This window comes from Caloenas nicobarica, chromosome 15, assembly GCF_036013445.1.
Source record: "Caloenas nicobarica isolate bCalNic1 chromosome 15, bCalNic1.hap1, whole genome shotgun sequence".
NCBI classification, from domain to species: Eukaryota; Metazoa; Chordata; class Aves; order Columbiformes; family Columbidae; genus Caloenas; species Caloenas nicobarica.
Window position 1 is genome coordinate 2,228,471 of NC_088259.1, and position 26,961 is coordinate 2,255,431.

General features: G+C 43.0%; 1 protein-coding gene across 2 annotated transcripts; it reads right to left on the minus strand.

Annotated features, from left to right (window-relative positions):
• Positions 1-237: 237 nt before the first annotated feature.
• Positions 238-26,045, minus strand: RBL1 (RB transcriptional corepressor like 1). 2 transcript variants are annotated; one of them, XM_065645583.1, is made up of 22 exons: positions 25,908-26,045; positions 25,168-25,301; positions 24,023-24,223; positions 22,554-22,618; positions 22,333-22,461; positions 22,052-22,212; positions 21,284-21,333; positions 19,378-19,564; positions 17,763-17,929; positions 15,511-15,623; positions 14,840-14,943; positions 14,134-14,271; positions 12,347-12,511; positions 12,020-12,155; positions 10,116-10,382; positions 9,014-9,192; positions 7,031-7,207; positions 5,511-5,582; positions 5,244-5,328; positions 3,391-3,557; positions 2,805-2,969; positions 238-2,552 (listed from the first exon to the last, which is right to left on the minus strand). In XM_065645583.1, exons 1-22 carry the CDS (start codon positions 26,043-26,045, stop codon positions 2,382-2,384), a joined length of 3,171 nt encoding a protein of 1,056 aa, XP_065501655.1. In that variant the 3' UTR covers positions 238-2,381. The 2 variants fall into 2 exon arrangements, with proteins under 2 accessions (XP_065501655.1, XP_065501656.1); XM_065645584.1 differs by lacking the exon at positions 25,908-26,045 and having other exon boundaries at positions 12,365-12,511; positions 25,168-25,297.
• Positions 26,046-26,961: the final 916 nt, after the last annotated feature.

Sequence of the window (26,961 nt, forward strand, 5' to 3'; positions counted from 1 at the left end):
TTCTCCTCCCAGAAACCGCGTCTGACTCAAGTGCAGACAGCACAGAAACTTCAGACACATCACAGGGAAGATGATGAATTTAAACTGAAAAAATTCCAAAGACATTTGAGGGAGCATAAAAATGATTAAGGTCTTTGACATTACAGAAAAGGCAGAGAGAAGGCATTGTTTCGTGAATTACCACAAAAAAACCGCAGGAAATACAGCAACACGGGTTAAAATACTTTAATTGTTCATTATAAAATACATATTTACAGGTGAAGGCACTTTGAAACCGTTACAAAATTTTCATATAAACTTTAACTGTTCAGAAAGTCCAAAAAATATACTATCATCCCCTAAAAAGGTGAAAAAAATCTGACCTACATCCAGTTGCAGTACGTTCATTTTCCTAATGAAAACACTACACCTAATGACAACAAGGACTTTAGCACCATCAGTTTCCCACAGCTTCAGAGAATACAGTAACAGGGCCGTGAGGAGAGATCTGCACATGATGTTGAAGGAAAACCAAATGAACTAAACTCTGCTCGGACAATATTGCTGGAAGACTCGGGCTGTTAACCTGAGGGTACATTGCTGCAATTCCCCCCGCAAACAAAGACTCTGCCCAAAGCTACATCAAGACTCCCCATTTCCCCCACCACGCAGGAGCCTTTGAGGGACTGGAGTACACACCGAATAGTTATATTTGTAACAGCACTGATGAGCAGATCAAGACACAAAGGTTGTTCCTCCTGTGCTTTATATCTCAAGATCTGAAGACAAATATTAAAAACGGAATAAAATAAAAGGAACCGAACAGAAGAATCTGCATGAAACCCAGCCCACCGTGTGGCCGTTTCCTCATACTGCAGCTCGCTGCAGTCAAACCTTTCAGAAATAACAACTTAAAAAAAAAATCAAATATTTAAGTAGTTAATAATTCAAAACCAAATTATGGAGTATGTAAACTTTCTACTCACTGCTGAGGAGGGTCCCTGCACACATACACTTGGAGAAACATTTTTCCTCCATCATCACTGGTTCATTCGCTGAGCCTGCGCGGAACCATCGCAGTGTTCTTCCCTAACCGTGGGACAGCACATCCCGCAGCACACACTGAACCAATCAAACCATGCAGTAAACAGAGCTCCTCAAGCAAGGCCTATGTAATCATTCAAATTCTTTTTTTCAGTTCAACATACCCGTTAAACTGAAAAATACAGTGCCGAGAAGTTTCTCTGTGGCCCTAATCTTAAATGAAATTATCAAGTAAGACCAAGCTACTGAATTACAGTAATGAATAAACTTTGACTTTTCTCTGTTTCGGTAAAATAAACCCTACCACATTCCTCAGCGTTAAAAACTTAATTACAAGAATTGGATGCTGGAATTTACACGTTTCCATTGAACCCAAGCCTTTAACAGCTATAAAACCCCATATATATACAAACACGCCTTATCTGATGGGCTTACATTCAGTGTAGATACTACACAAGAGGCTAAGACCTTCAGGAAAAAACAAAATGAAGAGATACAATTTGTTAAATGGATTTGTGCATGTGAACAGCTGTCAGACGGCCAAAGCACCAGCTGGTTTTCAGCTGGAACCAGCTTGTTCTTGGGTACGACCAGCGTCCAGAGCAGGGCTGTCCCGCTCCGGCTCCCGGGCAGCGCTCACCGGTGCGGAAACAGGATTCAGATCCGCTGAAAGGAGCCTCAGGGCTTTATCAGACGCAGGGTACAGTTTCAGTCCCTGCCATTTGTACTGTTTGATTATTGACTTTGTTACTGCAAAAGCTGTCTGATCCACATCATAACATACACTTCCATGGGTTCTGACCAGAGACGGAGCGCGGCACAAATCACAGTTCAAAACTGCTCAGCAGTTCCCGAGGCTGAAGGAACAACTTGTTCTCCACTCTAGTTACTCCACAGCAAAATAATGCTTAAAACTCGACATTCTTTTAAAATAAGGCACTTTCAAAGTTTCTTCCCCAAATACCAAAAGCTTAAGGAAATGTAACTGGCTTCACTCATTTCCTTATCATTGCTATTACGAAAATAAAACCAATATTACGAGAAGCAGAGTTATACACAGAACTCATGATGCTCTAAATTAGGCTCAAGAACATCCAATATGGCTTTCTACAGGTCACTGTTTCGCTAAAACAGCTCAGAGTAACTTATAACACAGCAAGGCCTCTGGGAACAAAAATCATCACCACTTCTCATCCTCCAGCATTTACTACTTAGCCCTTGCTTTCTGCATCCTGCAGAAGTCAGGCGAGAGTTCATGTTAAGAGAAACTTGGCAGTTGTCTGTAAAAGCAAGAAATAAATAGCACAACAGTTGTATCCAACTCCAGAGCTTTTAGATCCCACAGAAACCCAGCGGTTTTAATGATTTGCTCTTTCGCTGACAACATCCTGGAGACGTTTAAGTAGAACATCATCATTTTCCTGGCAGAGTCGCTTTGTAGGGGATTCAGTGTCACTATCAATTGTTATTGCTCGTTTCTTACTCCTGTGTTCACCTTGTTTTATCATGTTGTTGATGTCCTTCAAACTCTGCAATCAAGACAAAAAATGAGTTACTACAACTCCATTTCAAACTTGCTTTGGTTTTCAATTGTCTGAGAACAAAAAGTTATTCTGAACCTCTTTGCTGAGTGAGCGATGGATTCTACCTAAAGAATTCCACCCTTCACCGCAAACCAAAAGACTAGTTCGACGAAACCTCACTGCATCAGAACACATCCTAATTAGGAGATTAATTAACCCTCTCTCAAATGGACCCCTCTCAACCCTTTTGCTTTCTACCTTGGAAGGGCTCCCGCTGAACTTATACATGAGCGCAGACCGAGGTGTCAAGCAGGCGCCGTTCTTGTGGGGCGACACGTAAACCGAGTGCTGCTGCGAGATCCGCCGAGGAGACCCCGCCTGGTGCTTGATGTGGGGGAACGGAGACAAGGGGGGGGCCTCCACCTGCAACGGGGACAAATTGGGATGGGAGCCGAATCAGAGGATGTTTAAGAGCAATGACTTCACAGAAGGAAACATTAATACACTTCCAGGTGTTCTTTAGAAGATTTTGTCCCATAACAGTAAACAGATCAAGTACCAAACGACAGCAAATTTATCTTCCGGGCGTGTTACACAGATGTTCCGCAGACATTTGGTGTTGCATTGATATAAGAGAAACTGAAACTAGGGTTGTGAACTGAACTGCATCGGCTTTTGTTGTTTTGAAAGGCTGTTAAAGCAAGTCCTTACACCATTATCTACAAATGTTTGACTTCTGTAACCACACGAGGTGAATAACAGAACTATTGACATAGGTTTAGTGGTCAGGAAAAACAATGCTGTATCTTATTGTTAGAGCAAAATTCCCAAATACTTTACTTACTACGTGATCGTGGTTTGTGACATCATACTTCAGTGCAAATGATTTTACTCTTCCTACATAGACCGCGTTGTAAAATTTAATCAGATCTCCTCTCTCCTCTGTTTCCGACTCGCTCGAGCTCTCTGCTGCGGATCGTCCTGAGGAACTGCCAGTTTTCACAGATGACTCTAACAATAAGAGAGAGCTTCAGATTTCACACAGTTTCAGCAAACCAGGCGTTTCAGATTCAAACTTAAAACACCTGACTGACAAGAACTCATCCATGACTTGATTAGTTAATGAGATGAATTAAAGAAATGCATGTCAGACAGGAGCAGGGTGTGCTGTAGGTGGCCATGAACCTTAGGAGGAGCTACAGATCACTGTAGCAGATCAGTGGATTATGGCTAAACATAAAACTTTATTCCAAACCTGGAAATAGCTGTAGCAAAAAAAAAATTGTAGCGCATTTAACCCCTCTTTCCATGCTTATTTTGGGCAGTGGTGACAAAGCCATTTGTTGCTCTGAAAACTCATTTTAAACAGCCTGACAAATCCTAGCTTTTAGCTTCTGTGAAAGTTTCTATGATCAGCTGGCAAACAATAGCTTTGCACTCAACTCACGTCTGCTGCAAGGAACCCACGACACCATTTCTTCTGGCATATTAGGAAACGGCTGTTCTGTGGAAATAACTGCAGCTATACAGCAGGATATTTCTGCTAATGTTCTCTCTCCCCTCGTTAAGCCAGACCACTACCAAATACAACCTCCTACGTTTCACACTCTGCCCCGTTCACTGCCAAGCAAAGCAGGGCAGCACACAATAAAGTCTCTTGCAACCAGTGCCCAGAGACAAACAGCAAATGCTTCAGCCTGTCAGGGTCACTCCTCAGCGTATCCACCCTGTGTCACAACACGAGCAGATGTTCCTGTCGCTGGTGTCAGAAGAGCGGGAGTTAAAACCAGATAAAGGAGACACGAGTCGATTAACTGGGGAAAAAGTCTGTCAGGAAAAGCAGCTGAAGAACTTTGTAACCAAGGACCTTTGTTTGACAAAACACCCCAGCCCAGTGCTGCTTCAGATGGTCCATGACACCTGAGAATTGTGGAGCTGCTGGACAGGATGCTGAACCTACAGACCAGCACTTGCCTCTCAAAAAGCATTTAAAAAAGTGGCTCTAATGCTCATTCAAGCAGTTGAATCCCACCCACAGCGGGAATTTACCATGCGGAACAGTCTCCTAAATTCCTGCGTGTGTCCTGGCTGCAGATCTGCTCTGCTCCCGGGTTCACACGTGGGCTTGTGCTCTCAGGTTCCTGACATGTCACTAAAAAAGGGCACGGCACAATTTTCATGCTTTTTTCAAATATTACTCTTGTCCTTTTTCTCCTCTACCCCAGAGCAAAGAAAATACCAACTATTTAAAAGAAACTTGAATACAAGAAAATGGTCATCTTAGAGGCTCATCATTTTTATTTTCTGAAACAATTTCTCCCTATTTAAACCTTTGGGATTGGTGATATTAAGAAAAAACCTGTCATAATATTCTGGGTACTGTTCATCTCTCCTAGTTAACCAGTGCTGCTGTCCACAAAGAACTACAATATCACTGACACACTAAGGAAACATTTCAACCTTGAGTAACCCAATTTAAGGAAACAAAATTAAACATTTTTTTCAACCAGTTAAGCATATTTTCCATATCTAACACACAGGATGGCTACTGGCTACTTTTTCAGTAACACATTTGGTTTTCTTTAATGCATTAAAAATGGCAAAACTTGCTTCACTTCTCCTTATTACTTGACAGTTCACATCTTAAAATCCCACAAGAACATTTTTAAAACCAGCAGGTTACTTTGCTGTACATACCTTCTCTCATGTCCACATCTTGCTTTGCATTTTTGTCCAACTGGACATCGGCAGAAACATTTCTCAACAAGACACTCCTGTAAACCTACAGGACATCGGGGAAAAACACTCTTGTCAAGGAAAAGAAAAATCAGAAGAGTAGATGAAACCCATCTGAATAAGGATGAATATAACACTGAAGAGGATTTGACTTTTCCCTTATCAGCATAAACATCTGAAAAGCCGCCTCTGTCAGAGATTTATGAAAAGGCAATACTATTTACTCACGTGGCTGTTTGCTTGTGGCTGATTTCTGTAACTTTTCATTATGTCCTGAAAAGTTCTTTCCTCTTTGGTTACCTGGAAAAGAAAAGGCTGTTGATAACCAAGTGCAAGCAGCAGGGTCGGGCTGCTCGTGTCCACTCTATTCAATTAGCTTCCCTCTATCCAGCTTTTTTATGAGTATTACTAGGAATACATAATTCTAAAACTTAGTTCTGGTGATGCAAATATGAACAAACAAGCATTTTTCTTGGTCTGGCATTCCCTGTTTCTTGGCTACTAAAGCTTTTTGTTGCTTATGATGCTTAGGAGTTATTCCTCTTCCACCTTTTCTTCTAGTGACACCAAAAATTAAAGAAGGAAAATATTAAGTAAAAAAATGTATTTGTAAACTTGAAAACTGGATCTTTTAACTTTTCTGAACAGACAGTGAATAAATCCTGAAAAAAATACTAGGCAGGTATATATACACATGCAATTTGGTTTTTTTCATACTTCAAAAGATCTCATTTGTTAAAGGACTTTGTTTTTTCAGCCACGCATCTGTAATTTTTATAGCAGATGAGCAACAACTTTTGTAGTAGGAGCCAGGAGAGAACATTGTCGTCTCTGGCTAAACTGTCAGGTCTCACACTGCACTGGGGACAACACTGGGTTAAAAACAAAACAAAACCACAACACGCAGAACTGACAAACCACATGGTAAAATACAGAGCACTGACTACTCATGGTTTTGCTTTTCTACACCTCTCGGTATTGATGTCAAATGAGCCTAAGCTCTGCTACAGTTATTAAAAGCACAGGTAATCCCAGTTGGAACAGCAGTTTCCCTCCACAGCTCATGCTCCTCTTCCTCTCCTTCCTCCCCAAGGAAAGCTCATCCATCCCCAGCGCTCGACTGCGCTCAGCTTCGCTCTCCTGAATTTGGGTCTGAATCAGACTCCATGGCCATTGTAACCACCAGCTCTCAAGTTTGAGCAAAACCAATATTCCAGTTTCATAATCCAACTTGACAACACCTTAAATCAATGCTGGCAAATTGAATACAAAATACAAGTGACAGCTCAATTCCTCAGCCTGAATCTTCAAAAGCTGAGGGGATTTTTGTGGAATAGAAACTTTCCCTCTACACATAGGGCTGCGAGCTCCTGCAGATTTTTGCACCTGCATAATACTGTGATTGTCGCGGTGGTTTTAGTTCATGGAGATGAGGAACAGGATAGAAAACAGAAATACGGGGCAATGAGACCACGCACTGCTTCGGCTATGCTGAGCAAGGCTCATTGTGAATGCATTCAGGAAGAGAAGAAAAATCCCCTCTTCACCTACTGGCTTGTTGATAGGAAGTTTTAAGATTATGCAAAACAAGGAAAAAATATACTAGGATTTCATCCACTTCGTGGATGGACTTTTCCCTTCCCTCCAGCAATATGACATGAAAAAAGCTATCAAATTGTAAACTGTGAACACAATTTACATTTTCAATGGACATAAAATTCCCTGAATTTCTTAAAACTGCCCATTACCTTTGCCATGATATAGAAGGCGCAGAGGAGGAGCTGGTCCAAATGCCTGTCCTTCATTAGATCAGCACAGTGAACCAGAGTGAATTCAAAGCACGTCCATATCTTCCTGCGCAAGTCATTGGAAACATCCAATTTCAAGCACAGATCACGCAAGCGCACACTTGCCAGATGATAAACCTGGAAGAAAAAGACACACGGTAAAGACTCAAGCCTGCTTGAGCCAAGAGCTTAACCTGGTCTGCAAAAGCGAGAGTCCTCAAAGTAGGGCTATTCTATATTTGAATAGTTAGTTTCTGCCCTAGACAATATCTTCAATGTCTAAGCTGTCAACTCCGTTTAGCTGTTGGATTTTCAATGCTTACAGAACATCCCATTAAAAACATTGTCATTATAGTTTCCATACCGTATCACACACTCACTATAATGGAACTCTTCCAACAAGCAAAAAGAAGGGACGTACTTTAATTATGATTAAGTATAATCTCAGATTAGCAAACTGATGGATGTTTCTTCTTTTTGATTACCAAAAATCTGTCTCAAAACCTGAAATAAATGGAAGGAGGCTGATGTTGCACTTGATAGCAATTTCAGAAGTTCTAGCTTCATGGAGAGTAATTAGGGACATTCTTCATGCTGGAAAGCAGAAAGAGTTAATTTCATTTTCACTTGCTCTACGCAACAGAAACAAGAAAGCAGGGAAAAATTATAATTTTCAATATAACTGTAAAGAGATGGTAAAAATTTCAAGACAAATTTAAGTGAGGATTTTAGTTCTCCTTCATGACTAAGAGGAAGATGTTGCCTACCACATGGTTTGTCAAATACAGGGCTACAGCTGAAGCGTTCCCAAAGTGAGAGTAAAGCTTCCAAAATGCAGCTCGAGTTCACACCTGGCAGCTGGTTCAGCAGTTCTTAACCCGCTCTCAGAGACACACTGGCACTACCAAAATTAAGTAACCACCAGTTCAGACACAGGATGTGGTTACAAGTGTTTCCAGGAGTTAGTTTCTGTATTAAAGACTTACTTTAAAGACTATTCAATGTAGAATTCTCTAGGTTTACAATAAAGATACCCCAAAAGGGGAAAATCTCTGAAAATAACTTCTCTAGTAAGAAAATAATGGCAAAGATCTTTCAATATTTTTGAGAGATTAATTTAGGCATTTAGGCATGTTACGGCTGCCTCCTCCAGAGACCCCTCACATGTTCCACATTGGATATGAAAGCACCTAGAAACAAGTACTTGGAAGTTTCTCTGAAACACACGCAAGTTCTTCTCTCCGGAATCCTTCAATATTTCAAGAAGTTCCTTCTTTCTAGAAACTTTTAAACAGTGTGTTATGCACCACTGCTTTCTGAGGCCCCATATAAGCAAGGTCAGCACTACTGGGTAGACCTCAGGAAATTGCAAACGAGAATCTCCAGCTGCAGGATCCGAAACAGTGCAGGTTTGGATGAGCAAGACACAGGAGAATCATCTCATTTCTGATATGTCTAACCCTTGCGAATGTGGGAAGCAGTAAAAATAGACAAGAAAAGTAAAAACTACTAATATTTCTTAGGTAGTTATTTACAAGGTGTTTCAAAAAGATCGACCCAATTTGAAATGAAACTCTTAGCACTGCAAAGGGCACGGCACAGAGTTTCAAACGATTCCCGCTAAATGCCTCTCCCAGTGCGCAAACAGCCTCAGGCATTCGCAAGATGGTCACCCTGCAACTGGTTTGAAATTGGGTCCACCTTTTTGAAACAACCTGTATGGAAGCTGCTGATTAGAAGAAAATAAACATGAAACATCTCATGGGGAGGGGAAGGTGGAAAATCGGATTCTCTGCAACACTTGACAGAGTTTTTCCCCTTCTCCTCCCAGGTATGTAAGAACCGCTCATGCCAAAGGTACGGTACGTGAAGACTGAAAGGTCAGGAAAACTGCACAAGGAGGCAAATTTCAGCATGGCCTGACTTCCTAGGAAAGACACTTACCTTTCTGTAAAACAGTGCCAGGGATCCCGTTCTCTTTGGCTTGCTTGCTGATGACAGGTGCAGTTCTGGTGCCTGGTTCACCTGTGGGTGGCTGGGAGCCGGAGCCTCCACCTTACAGGGCTGAGCGAAGTTCATGGAAATGGGGATCAGTGTGATCCCCCCCATGTCACTGGCAATACCTGGAAACGACATACACATCCAGAAATAAACCATTTGCTCTCCTCAAGCTGCAGAGTTAAAGTGCAAATCAAATTCATCCACAAACATTTCATGCTAAAGACATCTCATCCTTCTGCACCGGATGGTAAAAAGACTTTGTCCCTCTGAGTCTTCAGAAATGATTAAAAACTACATTGCCAGTAATGCTTAAAAGGAGAACATGAATGGGAACAATCATTTCTAAGACTATCTGAAAGTACAACGTTTACAAGAAATCACAATTTCTGTAGCCAGTGTTCTGCTCTTTTGGGGGGAGGTAGGCATTATCTATTATTTTTGTATTATTCTGCAAACCTGACAGCACATTGTATATAGCTCTCATTACTTCCCTCAGTAGTCGAATTCTCTTGCTGAATATCTCCTTGAACATGAGAAGTGGAGATTTTTTCTTTTCATCTTTATCTATAGACCCAAATTTTAAATTAAAAAAGCCCACAGAACTCATCATGTATCACGTTCAGAAATACTCAAGCATCACTCAACTTCAAAAACCCAAAAATCTCCCACTAGTTTGCTAACGGTAACATGGAGCCCTTAGCCAGCAATTCCAGAGCATTTTAAGAGTATAACAGACCAAAGTTCAGACAAACAGTAGTAAATCGTCATTGGAGCCAAGAATCGCTTAATCTGAGGTGAGGTGTAACTGGAAGATACAAGAACTCCACAACTTTGTTTGCAAGGAGGAACCCTCAGGATGCTTGTCAGACACCAGATGTCTCCATGGAATGAGACAGTGTAAACTTAAGCTTTTTTTTTGATAAAGTGATACCTGTTCTCTTAAAAAAGAAAAAGCAATACATGTTCACAATGCATGGTTGGCCTAAGCATATCTTAAGACCAAGCAAAACACCTAGTAGAGAAGAAAAATGGGAAGAATTCGTACCGTGCAGTGGGATAGTAACCTTCTGTCCCATTTTTCCTGGTACTGTAGCTGTTGTCATGGTCAGTACTGTCTGGCCAGGAGAAACGGACACATTTTCAGCAGCAATGCTTGATGCCGGAGCAATTGTCAACTTAGTTCCTTCACTTAAAATTTTTTCCATCTGCATTTCTTTGGGGCTGTCATCCCCAAAGAGCCTTCTCTTTGCACTTCCAGCTGTAGGAGAACTGTAGCGCTCGTGAACAGAGATTGGTGACAATGGCTGCACGTCTAGTATGCAAAGGAGAAAAAAACCAAAGCTTAAGAGGAGCAGCTTAATAGACTATTCTCCACAGGCAGGGAAAAGACTACTGTCAAACTACAAAACCAGAGTACAAGAAACCACTTCTAGTTAAGAACTAATCTCACCGTTCACTGCTCCTGGGCACTATGAACAAGCCCTCTAGTCTGCCTCGTATTATTCTGTGCTTATCCCAGACAGCTCAGTTTCACAACCACGTACCACGTTGAAGACAAGGGTAACCAAGCTAATTTGCAGAGAACGAGGAACACGCAGGATTACAGATACTTACTCCAGTCTGCTTAGCGGATCAGTAATATCTGCAAGAGGTTCCTCTGAACACATTCCTCCACAGGAACACCGACCACACGCCCTGGATGTGATGTCTTCTGCATGTTCTGGCTTTGAAGCTCTCTCTAAACTAACCCTGGTCAGAACCCTCCACCCTCAGCCACCCCCGGTTCCTCTCGGGCTTTTCTGTTGTTTTCAATCATTTGCCCCAGTAGCCAGACTAAGCACACAATCCTAATTTACACGCTCCTGTTCCTCTGGCTTTTTGTGTTTCTGTGAAGCCTGTCAGCGCTTGCCAGGACACCAGTGACAGCAGGTTGCTATTTCCCTCAAAGCAGAAACCTTGTGGATAAACAGCCAGGCGAGACTGACTGGAGATCTTTCTTCTAACTCTACCAGGATGGTTTTCTTGGTACCAGGGGCAAACAAACATTTCCAAAGTCCACCATTTTCCATTTGAAGTTCAGAGGAGCATTTGGTACCAGATTCTCATATACAGGAAAACGTCTCACACAGCTCTACTTACATGTAAGACACTATCTGGAAGTTGCTTTCCTTCCCATCAAACAACTAACCATAACACGTACAGCAACTGCTTATACATCTCCTTCCTAATGAGTATTTAAAAAACAAAAACCAAACAGTTTTGTAATGCAGTTTGCCAGACAAACACAAAAGGGGACAACATCACACCACCAACAGTCCATAGCACACCAAAGAACCTATGGACGATTGTTCGGGGTACAAGGAAAGCAGTGATTCCTAACTAGGGACCCAGTGCTGCCGCTGCCTCTTCACCCTCCTGTCAAGAGACAGTCCTGTGTGACACCTCGGAACGTGCAAAGAGCAAGGCTGTTCTTAGAGGAAAGAATACTGCAAAGGATTGTCCTCCCCTCCTGCAAAAAAGACCAGTTCTCTAGGAAGAAGGAATAAATGCAGCTCTGTCATTCCGTTCAAAAAAAGACACACAAAATCCAGTCAAACTCACTGAAGAAAAAAACTAACCAAAAAACCACCACGCATCTGGAAACAGCAAAGGACAATAAGCCACCAGATGACAGTCCACCCAACAGTAAAGGTAACTCTTGAATCAAAAGAGCAGCAAAACCTGCTCCAGTTCAGAAGTGAAGCACTATCGCCAGCGTCTGCTGGCCAGTACGACTCACCAATGGTTTGACCAGATGTATCTCGACTTTCCCTTGATCAAAGAAGAGGCTTCACAATTTGGAATGCTTAATTATAATTGCAAAAAGCAATCTTGAATCATATTTAAGGAGTCTAAAGCCCCTCTCCCTAAATTCACACGTTCAAATCACATCAGAAACCTTGAACTTACCCCGCCTTAAACTCCCACTGAGATCTGTCCGAACCTCTTTTACTCGAGGATGAATTATAGGAGATATTGGCATCATAGGCAAATGCCCAAGCCCAACTCCTCCATTGCTTGCTTCAAAATTACTGGGAAATACCACCTGAGGAATAAGAAATGTCAGTTCAGATAAGAAATGGATTTCCCTTCTTTGGGGAAGAAATAGAAATAGATTTCCCTTCTATTAATAGAATTTTTTCTGCAGCAATTGTCTCCCTTGAACCGTTTTCTGTATAAAACAACAGTAAGAAAAAGAACATGGATTTCCTAACAGAAGGAAACCAGGTAACATACTTCTTCGCAGGTTGGCACCTTGTTTTCCGAGGCCTGGAGGGCACTCCAGAGGGCCGAGTCCTGAGTCCAGGCAAGACTCTCGAGAATTTGTTCCTCGATGCTGTTGAGGTGCTTCACCATGTCTCTGGAAAGTCCTTCCTCAGACCGAATCAGGACTTCAATTACCTAACGGTAATGAGAGACACGCACACAAGCAAAGTCATATCGCTCATCCTTAACACTATCAAATCATTATTTGTTTCAAGGTCCTGTTCAACATTTCTCTTCAACGTAGAATGCTCCAGCCTTCTTGCATCTTCATCTTCCCAAACCCTCTTCTGATCCTTCTTTTTTTTAATCCTCTTTCCCAAAGGCAATCCCAGAGCTGGAAAAGGACAGCAGATGTCCCATCCATGCAGAACAACACACTCCCAGGGGTTTTTTAAGGCCCTCTCTCACCGTCGCCAAGCACGTACCCACTGAGAGCACTGAGCACACCCAGGCCGGCATTTAAGCTTTCCTTCCTCTCAGACAAGCAGCCCATACATAACGAAAAGGGTTGAAAACCACTGTTTTAAACTTTCATTTAAGAAAAGGTTAGAACCCTTAACATGTGCAAACTGGGGTAGAAAAGGGTTGAAGGAGCCTTGAAATATCACACTCCACCCCTTTTCTCCAATCTAAGATCTGCTTCATTTATGTTATTTCTGACAGAGGAATATTCAGCCTGTTTTTCTAAAGCTCCAGAGATGGAAACGCCATAAAACTTCCCTGAATGACTTATTGATACATTTCCTTATTTATACTACAGAAACTAAGCACAGAAAGTTACAAATGGCACAAGTGGAATAATAAATTCTGGCGCTCTCGTGTGGAGTCTTTGAGATGGCAATTTTTTGCAAGAGTGCTGCAGGGATGTACACAGAAAGCAGAGAAAATTCAGTCGCATGTAAATCTGTTCAATGAGTTGCAGCTGCAGCAGCGCACCTGGTATTGCCATAGCCGATCAACAGCAATATCGACAGATTTGTTTCAGTTTCACTCCTGCCCTACATCTGAGGATTAAAGAAGGAAGAAGGGAGAACAGAATATAAAACAGCTTTCCCAGAGGGTTAAATCGTTTTGGCTGTTACCATCTAAACGGAACTGCTTTTAATTTATTCAGGACTAACTGCACTAAGCTGTTTGGTGTCTAGTGAAATCAGGAGGCATACGGATAGATGATAAAAGGATCACACGAGTCAAAGAGCAGAAATGACATTGGAGGCGGGGGGGAATGAGGTTAAAAAAAAAAGAGCAAAAATAGAGAACACCCAGGAAGAGAGAGATTTTATGTTCTGTTATATGAAACAAAACAGAGGAGAAAAATAAAATTTAACTAAGCAAGCCCATGATAAATAGTAGCTGCCCAAAGGCGAAGAATATTATTGCTATGTTTTCACTAATAAGCAGAACTACAGCTTGCAGTCAATAAACAGGAATATCAAACTGTATGCTTGAATGCTTCAGTCCACTAAAATCGTACATACATTAAGAACTAAAAGGTGATCAACGGCACGTCACAGCTAAATACCATTTACAAAATGGTTTTCTTGCTTTAAATTTCAGCTTCAACGGCAGCATTACATATTCCAGGCAATATATATTTAAGGACAGCCAGAATTTAGAATAGGCATGTTACGCATTAACATCGGTCCTTCTCCTACTTGATTGCCTAGGAAGGAAAAGCATCATCCTCCTCTATGACTGTCAATCCAGTAACGTGCCATTTTGAACACAGCTCCGGTCCTAAGGCAGTACGGGTTTACCTTATAGAAATGGAACGGCCTGAGGTCAAGAACTTCAATGATCCAGGGGAAGGTACGTGGGGAGCTGTATGCGAAGAGCACGATCTCCAGGCAGCATGCCATGAGGGAGCGGTGAAAGACGTCCTGCTCCAGGAGAGCCTCGAGAGAGCACACAACATGTCAATGACCTGAGGTTCGGGAAAGGAAAACTGGAATTTTGTGGCACTGATACTACACAGCTTATTGCTGGAGAGAAGAGCTACTGCTTTTTTCTATCTTCCACAATCTTCTCTTTTTAGAGGGAAGTTTAGAATGGTAAAGACTACAAGTAGACTAACAGTGCCACAACCATCGCATTTTCCGTACTATGGCCAAATGAACTGGCCTCCTAATTGGGAATCACAAAGCAGATTAAAACCATTACTGTCTAACGTGAAGTACTGATGTTGTTAATTGGATAAAGAAGAGGATAAAAGTTATCTGTCCATAAAGTTCTGATTCTGGAAGGCAACACAAATTAATATGGTTAGTTATGCCAGAATTATACCAGATGTAATAGCAGAAAAACCCTGCATTTAGGCATCTTCCATACATTTTCCCTTTTTTAATATTAACAATGTACACAGACTGCTTCACCGCAGACTGCTCTGTTCTGGAATTGTCTGGAAATAAACCCCTAGAGAGGGTCACAAAAAACATTCTCTGCTTCTGCCAGCTCTTTACTCACAGTCAGATCCTTCCCGTGTAGTCTTCGTGTTTCTTGCACCATTATAGTCTCCAAGATTTTATAGTACAAGATCTCTGCCAGCTTAAATCTGTTTACAGCAAAATCTGAAATTTAAAACCAGAAATGAAGCCCAATGCCATTTGCACAAATCACTTCAGACTAAACTGACCAGTACTTGTCCTTCTCTAAGAAAATAGCGCACGCGTGTGTACGTATAGACTTCACAAATCAAAAAAGTACATTCATAAATCCACTAGTCACAAGAACAGCACAAAACTCTAGAAGTGTTTTAAAGGATTACGTATTTTAATATTTCTAATGATGTAATTTTGCAGACAGTTGCAGTAATAATTTTCCTATTTGTACTCTGTTTCCTTTACATTTTGAACCTAAGAAGAACACAAGTTCACCATTTTTAAGAGCTGCTGTCGTTTTACTGTGCCCTTGGTTATCCCATTTTGAACAGCAACCTTGGTTTTACTCTGTTTACTGTTTTATTACAAAGTCTTATTCTTTGCAGTGTTCTGTTTTGACAGCAACAGCTTTCTGTTTGGCTACGTTCTGGGTTAAAGCAACTCCACTGTATTAAGTACTCAGAGGACAGTATACGTATGCATTGCACTTGTCCTGCTTTAATATTCTGCAACATCTCGTGCATTTCACGTCCATACCTATGTGAGATCCTGGCTGCTCAGCTGTTGACTGGGTGTAGCTGCGACAGAACGTCTCGCCTATTTCTTTCACTCTGCTCATGATGCTTTCCACAGGGCTGCGGGCACACGACCTGCAGCAGAATGCAAAGAGAAAGCCTTATCTCTATAAATAAATATCCAGTTTCAAAAAAATCCTCAGAAAAACTCCCACCCAAATAAAAAGAAGAGAAGCCTGCTATACTGAGCGTTCGTTGTCAGGCAATAAACTGTATCACCACAGAGAACAGAGGAAAACATAAAACGTACAGAAATATTGCTTCCTTTTTTCCTTTCCCAACAGAGTTATGAGAGGCTATGTAGATTTTGGAACAAATGTAGGAGCATGCAAGAGCTACAGTAGCGCTCTTGGGAGAAAAATCCATCTGCTAGAGCGAGGCAGCAGGAAGGACGTTACAGCAGGTAACCAAACAACCTAACGCAACCACGAAACCACCCAAACTAGGCACAGTTTGAGGGAGGGCAGGAAAGCTTTCCAAGTTGGCATCTTCCCAAAAATACCTGGTTTACTAACAAGGCAGAACTGATGCGATCCACACGGTCACTGCCAGAAAAAGGGGCCAGAGAATCTCTGTCTGGAGATGCTCTTTCTGAACGCTTCCAGATTTTCCAGTAATTCTCTATTAGAGGACAGTGGCTCGTGATCAAATTAAGACACTAAACTATTTTGAAAAGCTAGCACTGAAATAAACTAAGGTTCCATTGAACAAATCCTCCTAATTAACTTCAAAGTTATGTTTCCAAGGAATTTTAATTTGAAAGACAAAATAGGCAAAAGCATAGAACATTCCACATAGTCCAAAGCACAGTTCTTTTCACACACGCTTTTTTCACTGGAGATTACAGACCTGTTCATGTTTTAATTGTGTAATATAAATAATATCAAACAGTCCTTAAAAAAACAATCAAAGAAACATTCAAAATAGAAATAGATCTTGCTGAGCATTTCTAAACTTAAGAAGTGCTAGAAAAATTTTCAAAATATACGTAGCTCCAAAGATGAGAACTAAAAGTAATATTTTTTCACCTATTTATGAAGGTTGCTTTAAAATAAACGCACTACTTCTGCACTTCAGATATTAAGTGACTAATACTAAATGTCCATTCTGATTAAAAAAATATCTGGAGACCTTACACCATAATACAGCAATGCCTTAATTTGCACAGGTTAGGCAAACACCCAACAGCTTTACAGGCATTTACTATTAAATTATTGCTTTTTATGAGCTATAAAGCAACACTGATCTACCTTTTGCCGATAAACCATTTTGTTTATACTCATCTGCTTATGCACCAACATTTTCAGGTGCATTTCACTCCAGGCAGCACAGTCATGCATCCAGGAGCTAAAAATAGAGGTTGATTGATATACCTGGGACTCTCTCCTAGAAAGGGTGATCAGGAAAGACCAGGGTTGTGTTCAGTCGTCACTCGTTATGACTTTCCAGTATCGTACAGCAGCTGTAAGGGCTGAGCGAGAGGCTCTTGACCAGGAATGCTCCAACTCCAACCCCAGGACAGACATCATGCCTTGGGGAGGACACTGAAAAGCTGAAGCATGTTCAGGTAACGGCCACCAGAACAACCAGGGACATGGAAAACACGGCTGCTGCTACACCAGAGATCAGCATCCATGGTAATTATGGTCACTGCTGGGCTTATATATATGCTATAAAGTTAGATTAAGACCACAGAATCACAGAATGTCAGGGATTGGAAGTGACCTCGAAAGATCATCTATTCCAATCCCCCTGCTGAAGCAGGAACAAAATATCCTGAAGAAGTATGAAGGAGGAATGGGGAGCCTTTAGGCTGCTTTTAGTTTTATCTTCCTAACTCTTTAAGGCAAAGATTATCGCTTGTTGACATTTCCAAAATCTCTGCCGACATAGCTGCCATATCTTTCACTTGAGCCATTTTCTTTTTTTTTTTTTTTAAAGTATTTGGTTTTCAAGCAGACAAACAGCTAAATTAACATTAGCAATAACTGAAGCTACACCGGTGGTGACAAGCTCGGGGGGATGTGTGTTCAGCTATCCTCCACAATGAGATCATCTAGAAAACAGAAGATCTTTCAACTAGAAATAACACAGAAACAGACAAAAATATTCTGCACCAAACAAAAAAAAGTCAAATATGAGCAGGAAAGCAGTCGCAAGCATGATAAGATGAGTTTCCATTTCCATGAGAGCAGCTGCAGTGGACACACTTACTCAAAAATAGTGATAAGTTGTTCACTCGGTGCATTTTTCAATCCAGCCACAATGTTCTGCAACCGGCTCACACTTTGTGTTGCTGAAGCGACAGGAGTGATGACGGCTTCCTTTTCTCGTAGGTATCTCCTGCCAGTCAGTGGAGTTGAAGGTGCAAACGACCTTTTCTGTCAAGACAGACAAAAATAATAAATGAGATCTGTCAGTGGAACTGTTTCAAAAACCTTTCAAATGAGCATCTCCTGCAAATCACTCCAAAGATTAAAATGACACCACGAGTATGCTATCTGAGGGCTGCCAGCAAACCTGTGACCTCAGAACTCACTGAAAATTACTTAAAAGTTTTCCCAGGATTCCATAAGTACAAAATACAACAAATCTTCACATAGACTAAAATTAACCCAAAGGTGGTTTGTTTTTAGTAAAACATAGGGAAACAAGCCTTCAAATCTTAAAGTCTACATATCTTTAAGCTCACTTGAACGTTGAAAAATACAGGGCAAGAACGAGAAAGCAGATGCTTCCACTCTCAGTCCCTGACTGCGCGGGCTGGGCGACACGCGGAGCACGTGGCGGAGCTGCCCAGGGAGGGTCCCAGGGAAGCGCTGCCGGGGCAGCTCGAGCCTCCTCTCACCTGCAGGACGACAGAGCTGGGACTGCACTTACCTATTTGTACCCTGCCTTCTGGAACCAGTGCAATAAAGTAGCTGGGTTTGAGTTCTTAGGACAGAGTATGGTTTGCAGATACAAGGCAAATAATGAGGACAGGTTAAGCCTGCAGTCAGTGTGCATAAACAGCCACGAGCTCATTATTATACTACAGAAACTGAACATCAAAATTGATAACTCATTCCAAACTCCCTTCTTTAATTTGCCTGAATATGAAATACAGTTATATTTGGGAAAAAAAGCTAAGCTGTATGATTCATTTAAGCCAGCACTAGCATTTTGTAATAAGTATTCTTATTTTTTAATTGACATGTAGATCAAACAGCATGTGGTTCTTTCACAGCCAGCACCACTTTCTCCCCTTATCCAACTTTAAAAAGTCAGCAATCAAGTGTTTTGCCACAAGCCACCTTCATTAAATACATTTTACATTCTTAAAAATAGTGAAACATTAACTCTGTTTATAGGCTACTTTTTGTAATGAAGACTTAGACTTTGGTGGGTTTTATGTCTTGAATGTTGTTTTCCACAGAATAGTACACAGGTGACTTTTCCTGTACTAAGTAAAAAAAAAAGGAAATACCAGGAAAACAAATAAATTAATCCAGTATAAAGGTTTCATGGTATTCTTATTAGGTATAAATGAAATTTTAACAAAACCATAAGACCTATATACTTAGGTCTTAACTACTTTTTGATTTTTCTTGGACAAAAACAAACTACACTCATGAATGTGTTCTCATCCTGGTTAAGGAACAGTTAGTTACTAAATTCCACAGGAAAGAAGACATCACCATTTCTCCTTCACTGAAGCCTGCAAATGCATTCATCATCTTCCTCTCAGGAAGAAGTTCAAGAAATTCAAAGTCACCTCAGTGATTCAAAGAGCGTATAATGATGGAGAAACTTGAAGGAGTATGTGAGATCAACGTGTTCAATTGATCACCTTTTCAAAGTGCTGCTGAAGATGACACTCCACGTGAGCCCTCGCTGCCATCTTCCCTACTGGCACGTCTGCAGGGAATTTCCGAGGAGTGCCAATTTCTTCTTCAGCATCAGCTCCCAGGAAAACTCGCTCGTCGAAGTCACCCACTGTCAGAACGTACTCTTCATACTCTTTATTCAGTGCTTTGCTGGAAGAGAAGCCCACGTTTTATATCAAAGCTTAAACTGTTAAAGAAACAAAAAAAGCACCAGTGGAACTAAGGTACAAAGCCAAATCCAACGTGTGTTCAAAGTGTTTAATGCTTTGCAGCAGTGCTGCTTGTGAACAAAACCTCAGTGCCGTGAGCAACTCACATGTCCCTGCTCGTCCTGCCAACCCCCCTGGGGACCCACTGCAGGGACCTCTCTGCCTCCTCACTTACCAAAAACATGTGGCTCTCAAGTAAGAGGAGGAAAAACCAACTTTGATACACAACTGGGATGGAAGCAAACAGCTTGAAAGTGCTCAACTGACCAGAGGTTAAACCTTTGTATACACAGAGCACGTTAACAGCAGCATTAAACCGTCTACATTTGATTTCTACTTTTGCCATTTTGTAGCCCCTAATTTTCATAATGGTACAGAGGAGGGGAAATTCAAGAGCTAGCTGTCTGGATTCAATTTCTAATATCACCGCTGACATATGATACCAAAAATAGCTTTCATTTTCTTTATTCCAGCTGTAAAACAGGAATGTTTAGTCTCACAAAGATTGCAAAGCTTTAAACTTATACCTGGGAAGCAGAATGAAACTTTTGGATAAAAATTAGAAACAGCTCACATCAATAAATCCTGCCTGCACGTTTTTTTGTGAGACATGAACGCTATACGAAATATCTTTTGCCTGCAAAGTGCCTTAGAAATTCAAGCTACCACTTAAGCATATATATTAATGGAACATAACAACGTATTCAGGATGCAAGTGATTCTGTGATCCCACAGGAAACTGGACCATATGACAGGTTCACCTTCCCCATGCCTTTCAGAAGAAGTAAAGGTCCATGAGAAGTTTGGACAAAGACAGAGAGAGGCTTCCAGGTTCCCTTTAGATGTCAAGGTACTTTCAGAAGGACAGAGGCTACTGTATCATTCCATATGACAGTGTTATTAAAGTAATACAATTAATTTTTAAATAGAGATACTAAGAAAAGTTCACTGCTTCAAATGGATCACAGCAATACTGTTTTATATATAAATTTGAGTGTTATCTACATTGCTAAAACAATTGAGCCTTTGCTTAAAATTCTCACCTTGCACAAACAAACTATCAGGTATTTTTGGAAGAGGCAAAAGAACCCTCAAAGGGATCCAAAGCAAAGCAGCTGCTGTTCATATTTTGCATTTAAATTAGCTTTCAGAAGTGAATTTTAAGTTTCTGAAACAACTGTACTTGCCTCCCACAGAAAACACTCTCTTTTTTGTGGTTTTGCAATTGTTGCTTCTGTTTCTTTCAAGTACTTCCGATACATTCATAGACTCAGACACTCAACTGGAGACTGATAAATGAACCTAAGGACTTCCTTACTCAGCTCTAATATTTGAGGAATGTATAGAAACACACCTGTGAACTTCAGAGTGAAGGTTTTGATTTGCATTAGATTACTCAAAGGTTACAGTTGCCAGAAAATAAGGGCAAGCACCGCAAAACCCGACATTAAGGAAGAGCCTCTGCAGCTGATCCTGACATTTGACACATCTCAGATCCAGAAAGCATTTCAGCCACATAGCAGCTTTGATTGTCAAATAATCAAAAAACATGAGTTATGCTAAAATAAAGGAATGGGAAAACCTGAGAGTCAGCATTCAAAGGCCTGTATTTTAGAAATTAAACCAAACCCCATGATTAAGAACATAAGCTGTAACTTACTTATTTTCTGTAAAATTGCAAAGATCCAACAGACATTCTCCTTTTAAGATCTAAGAATAAAAGCAGAAATATCTTACATAATAAAATTAAAACTGTTCCAACTCTAACAGTGTGAGGGCATGATGGTTGTAGCCAAAAAGGAAATGAGATTTAGGAACATAACTGGACTTTTTTTTTTCCCTAGACCAAAGGACTACAACACCACGAGCAAGACGAAGAGATGAAGGCACAGCCCAGCTCTATCCAAACTCACTCTTCAGAACCCAGCACTGCTATTTAACATCTGCTCCACTGACCTGATGAACAACTACACAGAAATTCCAGAGCTTGGAAAACATTTCCAATATCAAACCAGACAGAATCATTTGGACACCTGCAGCCTCACCCTCTTCCTTCCAAAAGCATTTTGCTCAACTCCAAGACAAGCGGCAGGACTCACACTATCACGACAATTATAAAGTTATTTCACAAAGAAATTATTGCCTGAAGAAATCATTATTGTCCACAACTGAGTTTCCCACTGCCAAGAAAGGAAAGCAAATATTCTCCACTGACATAAAAAGTCAAAACAGAGGGGGACCTTACAGCACACATGATTAAAAGCAAGGGTTAATTCTGCTCATGCTAAAATACATACAAAGAAAACTTGACTCAGCCCAAGTTCACGTGTCTGTGAGTAATCCTTCCTGCAGAACCCACAGGGTTTAAACGGTCTCTAGATCATTCACTTGAGGAATACCACAAAATCTTAAAACTAGTAAGATGTACCTTCCTATCAAATAGTTTTGAAATGTATGGTTTAAAGTAGTGCTCCTTTATTCCTTTTGCTTCTACTAAAAGCCCGTCATGCAGCTCGCACAGCACGGCAATGATGCAAGGAGCGTCTTCAGAGGCTTTGATATCTGTTGTGTGGAAATCCACTGATAATCCTGAGAACAAGGAGGAGGGGGAGGAAAAGAGAAAAAACACACAACCAACCTTCAACTTCATTTAAAAAGAAATAAGAGAACAAAGCATATTTGATTTTAAATAATCTGTCCCCACCGTACCTTTAAATGATGGATTTAGCAAATCTCTTCTATTTGGACACAAAAGGGCATTTGCAAAAATCAGGTCCAAGCAGCACAGAAGCAAATGATAGGAATTTACTAAATCATCTCCGATCATACGGAAATTACCTTTAAGAGACAGCACATCACGTCAAGCAACACAAAAGAAGTTCATAACTCAGAATGTATACAAACCACGCAGCTAAAAAAAGCCAACCTACCTTTAGTGTACACAAAGAGCGTCCAGCAGAAGTTGAAGAGATCTTTAACACCGCAGGGCACCCGTCTGGCAGAGAGGAAAAGGAACGAGAAGTCAGTCTTCAGTTCCAGGAAGCTGAAGCTTGTTTTACAATAAGAATTTCTTTCCATTTGCTTGCTTAAAATAACAGTCAGCACCACCATCTATTTTAATTTCACACTAAGGCACAATCTAAGCTGCATGGCCTAATTTCAGCTTTCACTATCTCCTGTGTCACTCCACAGAGTGTTTTGCAGCATCCCCGACCTCCTGACCTTCTCCAAGCTACTGGTGTGTTTGGCTCATGACCCTGGTTTTGCTGGTGTCACGTCTCCAACAGGATCCTCCTGCAGCTGCAGGAGAGATGTCAAGGGCTATATAAATTCCAGCAGTGTTTCTTCCTAAGTATTCACTAAAGCACCAGCCATCCCTTCAAAATATGCACCTACGGCTTGTATTACAGCTCATCTGCTAAATCGTGTTTGGAGTGGAAATTATACAAAGCCATGGAGCTGGAAGACCGAAGACGACATTATGCAAGACAGCCCACAGAGAAGCTAAAGCTGCGGTGACACTACTGAACGGTGCCCCAATGAAGGAACATTAACTAACAGAGCGCACTGAGAAAACGTCTCCCAACACGCAGCAAAGCTCTGTGCCACGTGGGAAGAGCTGCAGCAGCAGCAGCGTCCTTTCCACCTGCAGATGTGGAGCCACGCTGGAGTGTTTTATCAGAACAATTATCCCCCCTCACATCCAGAGGACACACCTGAGCTGGCACAAACACCCAGCTCAGTTCCCCCATCACTGAGGTTACACTCTCACTATAAAGCCATCCCAGAGCCAGCCGCGCAGGCACGGGCAGCACGGACAAACTGCTCTAATTATGGCAGCAGCTCTGTGTGCGTGTGGACAGCCACACCACCAGTTATGAAGTTCATCATAAGCTGCAAGTGCATCAGCTGGAACTTTCTTCCATATGTTGTCTGACAATCACGTTAAAAATCCAGTAAGGTGGAGGTGGCTGTGGATGTAACATGCTTTGCATGGAGGGATCATGTCACGAGACCAACTGCCTCAGCCAGTACTTCAGCAAGACAAAACATCCCTGTGCTACTTCAGTTGTTGCTGCTAAATGTTTCCAAGTGTCGGTCTGGCCGCACCTCGGCGAACCCACCTCCCCGCACCTCTCCCACCACAGACATTCTCACCACGGGCCAGCGAACAGCGTCACCAGCCACTGCACACACAACTCTGCTGCCAGGAGCTGCACCCCATCAAGATTGAGGACGTTTCTGTGTTCACTGCATTTCAGAATCAAGGCCACGAGAGGCCCTTAAACTTCGGAACTTTACGTGACTTTCTAAAGCACGAATAATAATCTTACTTTTCATACATCTATATGAGGTACAGCCCTTTCCAAGGAAAAGTCACATTAAATCTCAAAAATACCTCTGTTTCCTGCTTCGCAGTGGTTTAGAAGTTTCTTCGTAAGGGTTTTGAAATATATCCAAAAATATTGGTTCAAACTTCTTGAAAATCACAGTTGACACTTCAAAATTTCTCTCCAGCCTCTCCACTCGCTCTCGGAATTCCTGTGGTAGATTTGACATGTCCATCCACTTCTTCATTTTGCTAAAAAACTGAATTAAACTTAAAAAAAAAAAGAAAAGTGTACTTTATTTTGAGCATTAACTAACTTCTTTCATTCTGAATTTTTCAAAAAGCCAAAATGCAACACATCTACTCCTTAACAACTAATTTGATTAATATACAGGTTTACCATTTCTTTATACCTACTCCCAAACCGCACATATTGTAAGCTTCTTGCCTTTTATCACTTTGGTTTTTCTCCTTGACTCTCTTTAAGGCACAGGCATGGAAACACTAGTTTTATTTAAGGGCTGCCAGCATAGCCGTGAGGGGTAGAAAGGAAAGAGTGCGCACAGCTCTGCACGTGTCGAGGGGAGGCAAGAGAGGCAACAAAACCACAAACGAGAGCCTATGCCTACCAAAGTTACCTACACAAAAACTCGTTAACTGTATGTGTAATTACACTGGCAACCCCCCCTCTGGCAGTTCAGCTGACAATGAGTCTGTCAGTGGAACAGAAACATTCTGAGTTCTGCCATCTTGGGTGAGCGCAGCTCAGCCGGAGCCCTGCAGGGTGTCAGCTCCTCTGTGACCGCCGTTGTGTCCCGAGAACGACGTGGCCGTCACGCTGCATCGAGCAATTTGGCCTAAATCCTGACTCAGATGAGTCTTATCTGGATTGCTAACAGAACAGAGTCTTGCTTGTGCTTCAATTAACTACAAAGAGAAAAATAAATAACTGGCGTAGGTGGAACAATTGTTCGTCTGATGTGGGATGTTTTTCAAAGGCTTAAAGTTGAGAATTACGTATTTGCATCTTATTTCCATTTTTAACAAAAGAGGATTTATTACTTTCATACTATTACCTCAGGACATGCATTTTGCAGCGCTTGGAGCCATGAGAAAAGGAGCGCGTGCCTGAATTAGCAGGACAGCAGAGCACCGTGTTAGCGCTGGAGCAGCCGGCAATTAGCCAGGGCAATTAGCAACCCGGGAGAGCTCACCTGAGTCTGGCAGAGCGCAGGATCCTGGTGAGGGACACACCGTTCCCCTCCATCAGCCCGCTGCCCACCGTGGGCACCCGGCTCTTGCGGCAGGCGACGTACAGGGCGCAGGCCAGCCAGTGCAGCGCCTCGCCCTGCGGAGGGACGGGATAGCACAGAATCACACAATGTCAGGGGTTGGAAGGGACCTCGAAAGCTCATCCAGTCCAATCCCCCCGCCGGAGCAGGAACACCCAGATGAGGTTACACAGGAAGGTGTCCAGGCGGGTTGGAATGTCTGCAGAGAAGGAGACTCCACAACCTCCCTGGGCAGCCTGGGCCAGGCTCTGGCACCCTCACCGGGAAGGAGTTTCTTCTCATATTTAAGTGGAACCTCCTGTGTTCCAGTTTGTACCCATTGCCCCTTGTCCTGTCACTGGTTGTCACCCAGGAGAGCCTGGCTGCATCCTCCTGACACTCCCCCTTTCCATATTGATCCCCATGAATGAGGTCACCCCTCAGTCTCCTCTTCTCCAGCTCCAGAGCCCCAGCTCCTCAGCCTTTCCTCACACGGGAGATGCTCCACTCCCTTAGGCATCTTCGCGGATATGGACAGTTACATACACACACGGGCAGCGTTCGCTGTGGGGAGAGGCCGCCCCGGTGCAGGCGACCCGCGCCCGGCCCCTCCGGCACGTCCCGCGGAGGGAGCTCGTCCCGCTCCGCCCCTGACAGGGCCCCGCCCGGCCCGGCCTCCTCACCTCCAGGCTGTAGGTGCCCCGCAGCGACGTGAAGTCCCGCAGCGCCTCGGCGGCGCTGACCGCGTCCAGGTTGAGCTCCTGGCAGAGCCGCTCGATGGCGACGCCGGGCTCGGCGGGCGGCGGCCCCGGGCGGGACATGGCGGGCGCGGCCCGGCCGGCCTGCGGCTCCGCGCGCCAAAACGCCTTCGCCGGAAGGGAGCGGCGGCTTCCGCCCTGAGCGGCGGGGGCGGGGCCGGGGAAACGGGGCGGGGCCAGAGAGAGCGGGGCGGGGCCAGAGGGAGCGGGGCGGGGCCAGAGGGAGCGGGGCGGGGCCAGAGAGAGTGGGGCGGGGCCAGAGAGAGTGGGGCGGGGCCAGAGAGAGCGGGGCGGGGCCAGAGAGAGCGGGGCGGGGCCAGAGAGAGCGGGGCGGGGCCTGGGGAGAGCGGGGCGGGGCCAGGGGGAGCGGGGCCGTGGGGTCCCACGCGTGTATGCGCTCGGTGAGTCCGGGCCGGGGGTCGTGGGGGACTCTCCGCGGCGGGAGCGGCGTTTGCCCCCCCTGCACCCTTCAGCAGCTTCTGACCTGAGCTGTGGTCCAGCACGCGCTGGGTTTAAATTCCTGTTGAAATGTTCATGTGCAAAGCCCAGAGACCATTTGGCCGGGAGCCACAGGCTGGTGGAGCTGCTCCCTCACCGAGCGCCTTCCAAAATGTTCCTTCCCCTAAAAGCCAGCTTTAATCCAAGCACCCAAATGTGCGTGTAAAATGATTTGCTGTAAGAGCAAGGAAAATGGACTGCCGTGAAAAGCCAGGAAATGCATTTAATTGCTGGTAATTAGGCTACACAGGGTCCTACAGTCATATTCATTCCTTCAGGAACAAAGTTGTACCTTCCTCGGAGGGACCTGAGCTTTGCTTTTTGTGCATTTGTTCCTCTATTAGAAATTTGTGCCCTTTGTCTGAAAAAGAAGTCAGTCACCTTGGGGTTTTCCCTTAAAAATCTGTTTTGTCCTTCTAAGTGGTACAGGCTGTTCCTGTAAAATGTCTTGGTTTGCTACCACATACCCAGCCGAAAAACT

Bases quoted from the DNA above. Each gene is read 5' to 3' on its own strand.
- RBL1 (XM_065645583.1), bottom strand. From the start codon at position 26,045: ATGTCCCGCCCGGGGCCGCCGCCCGCCGAGCCCGGCGTCGCCATCGAG. The intron at 14,272-14,839 runs GTGAGTAAAGAG...TGCTCTCTCGAG, and splicing joins TACACGGGAAGGATCTGACT to GCTCTCCTGGAGCAGGACGT. The intron at 2,553-2,804 runs GTAGAAAGCAAA...TCTTGATTGCAG, and splicing joins TCAGCGGGAGCCCTTCCAAG to AGTTTGAAGGACATCAACAA.